The sequence below is a fragment of the Olea europaea genome, chromosome 16 (genome assembly GCF_002742605.1).
Source record: "Olea europaea var. sylvestris chromosome 16, O_europaea_v1, whole genome shotgun sequence".
NCBI classification, from domain to species: Eukaryota; Viridiplantae; Streptophyta; class Magnoliopsida; order Lamiales; family Oleaceae; genus Olea; species Olea europaea.
In genome coordinates, this window is record NC_036252.1 from 6808135 (window position 1) to 6809290 (window position 1156).

Sequence of the window (1156 nt, forward strand, 5' to 3'; positions counted from 1 at the left end):
ATTATCTATGGATAGCCGAAGATGGAATGAAGATGCAAGTAAGACAATATACATTTCCTTCTACAACCACGCATATTTTGCATTCTACTCTGCAAAAACTATGTAATTCATATATCAATTTAGAATTCATTATTGACTCCAATTCCTAAACTTTCCAATGGCCATTTTAATGCAGAGTTTTGGAAGTCAGGAGTGGGATACTGGTTTTGCTATACAAGCACTGCTAGCTAGTGATCTTACTGAAGAAATAGGCCAGACTCTTGCGAAAGGGCACGACTTCATAAAGAAGTCTCAGGTCAAAGATAACCCTTCTGGCGACTTTAAAGCCATGCACCGCCATATTTCTAAAGGCTCATGGACTTTTTCGGATCAAGATCATGGGTGGCAAGTATCGGATTGCACTGCAGAAGCATTGAAGGTATCTAATTTTGTTGAGAAAGATCATTTAAATTGGAAATGAGGTAAGAAATGGAAAAAACACATTTAGATGGGCTCTTACAAACTATTTTTCTTATCTTTTCTAATTATTCAGTGTTGCCTTCTCTTCTCAATGATGCCACCAGAAATTGTTGGTCCAAAAATGGAAATTGAACGACTCAGTGATGCTGCCAATATATTGCTTTCCTTACAGGTAGGAATCAAGCATTATCTTCCAACTAATTATAAAGTAAATTTTTGAGTTTTCTCTAGTATATATATTGGACACATCAAAACTCATATATACTATTATTTATTTGGCACTTCAATACCTAAATAGTTAGGTTCAAACACACAATTCTTAAGGGACAACAACGCACTTGAACAAAATATTTTGTTCAATATATCACTTTCTAAACATTACCATAATAGCTATTAAAATTTGATAGTTTTTGTGTTGTTGTAGTGATGAGATAGGATGATTGAGGATGTTTCGTATGGAATAATTTTGGAGGTAAAAAATAGTTGGCTTTTTATTGAAAGTTAATAGTTTGGAAGATTTTGGTAGAAAGTAATTTGATGGACAAAGTGGGTAGGAGAAAGGAATTTTATTAGAATGATGATAGCTTACAATAGCTTGAGCTTTGTCTAGCTTATTTTTTCTTCCTAACAAATGAGGGATCATGCCCTATTTATAAACTCTTATCATATCTTCTAGAGAATTCTACAAGTGTCTACA

The 1156-nt window shown here is 33.6% G+C and overlaps 1 protein-coding gene across 1 annotated transcript; it reads left to right on the plus strand.

Moving 5' to 3' along the window:
• Positions 1-26: 26 nt before the first annotated feature.
• On the plus strand, positions 27-808 carry LOC111411936 (taraxerol synthase-like). The gene is made up of 2 exons (XM_023042624.1): positions 27-418; positions 533-808. The coding sequence occupies exons 1-2, from the start codon at positions 158-160 to the stop codon at positions 677-679; spliced, it is 408 nt and encodes a 135-aa protein (XP_022898392.1). The 5' UTR covers positions 27-157; the 3' UTR covers positions 680-808.
• The last annotated feature ends 348 nt before the right edge of the window (positions 809-1156 follow it).

Excerpts from the sequence above, each read along its gene's own strand:
- LOC111411936 (XM_023042624.1), top strand. The coding sequence starts at position 158 with ATGGCCATTTTAATGCAGAGTTTTGGAAGTCAGGAGTGGGATACTGGT. Across the intron at positions 419-532 it reads GCACTGCAGAAGCATTGAAG|TGTTGCCTTCTCTTCTCAAT; the intron begins GTATCTAATTTT and ends CTAATTATTCAG.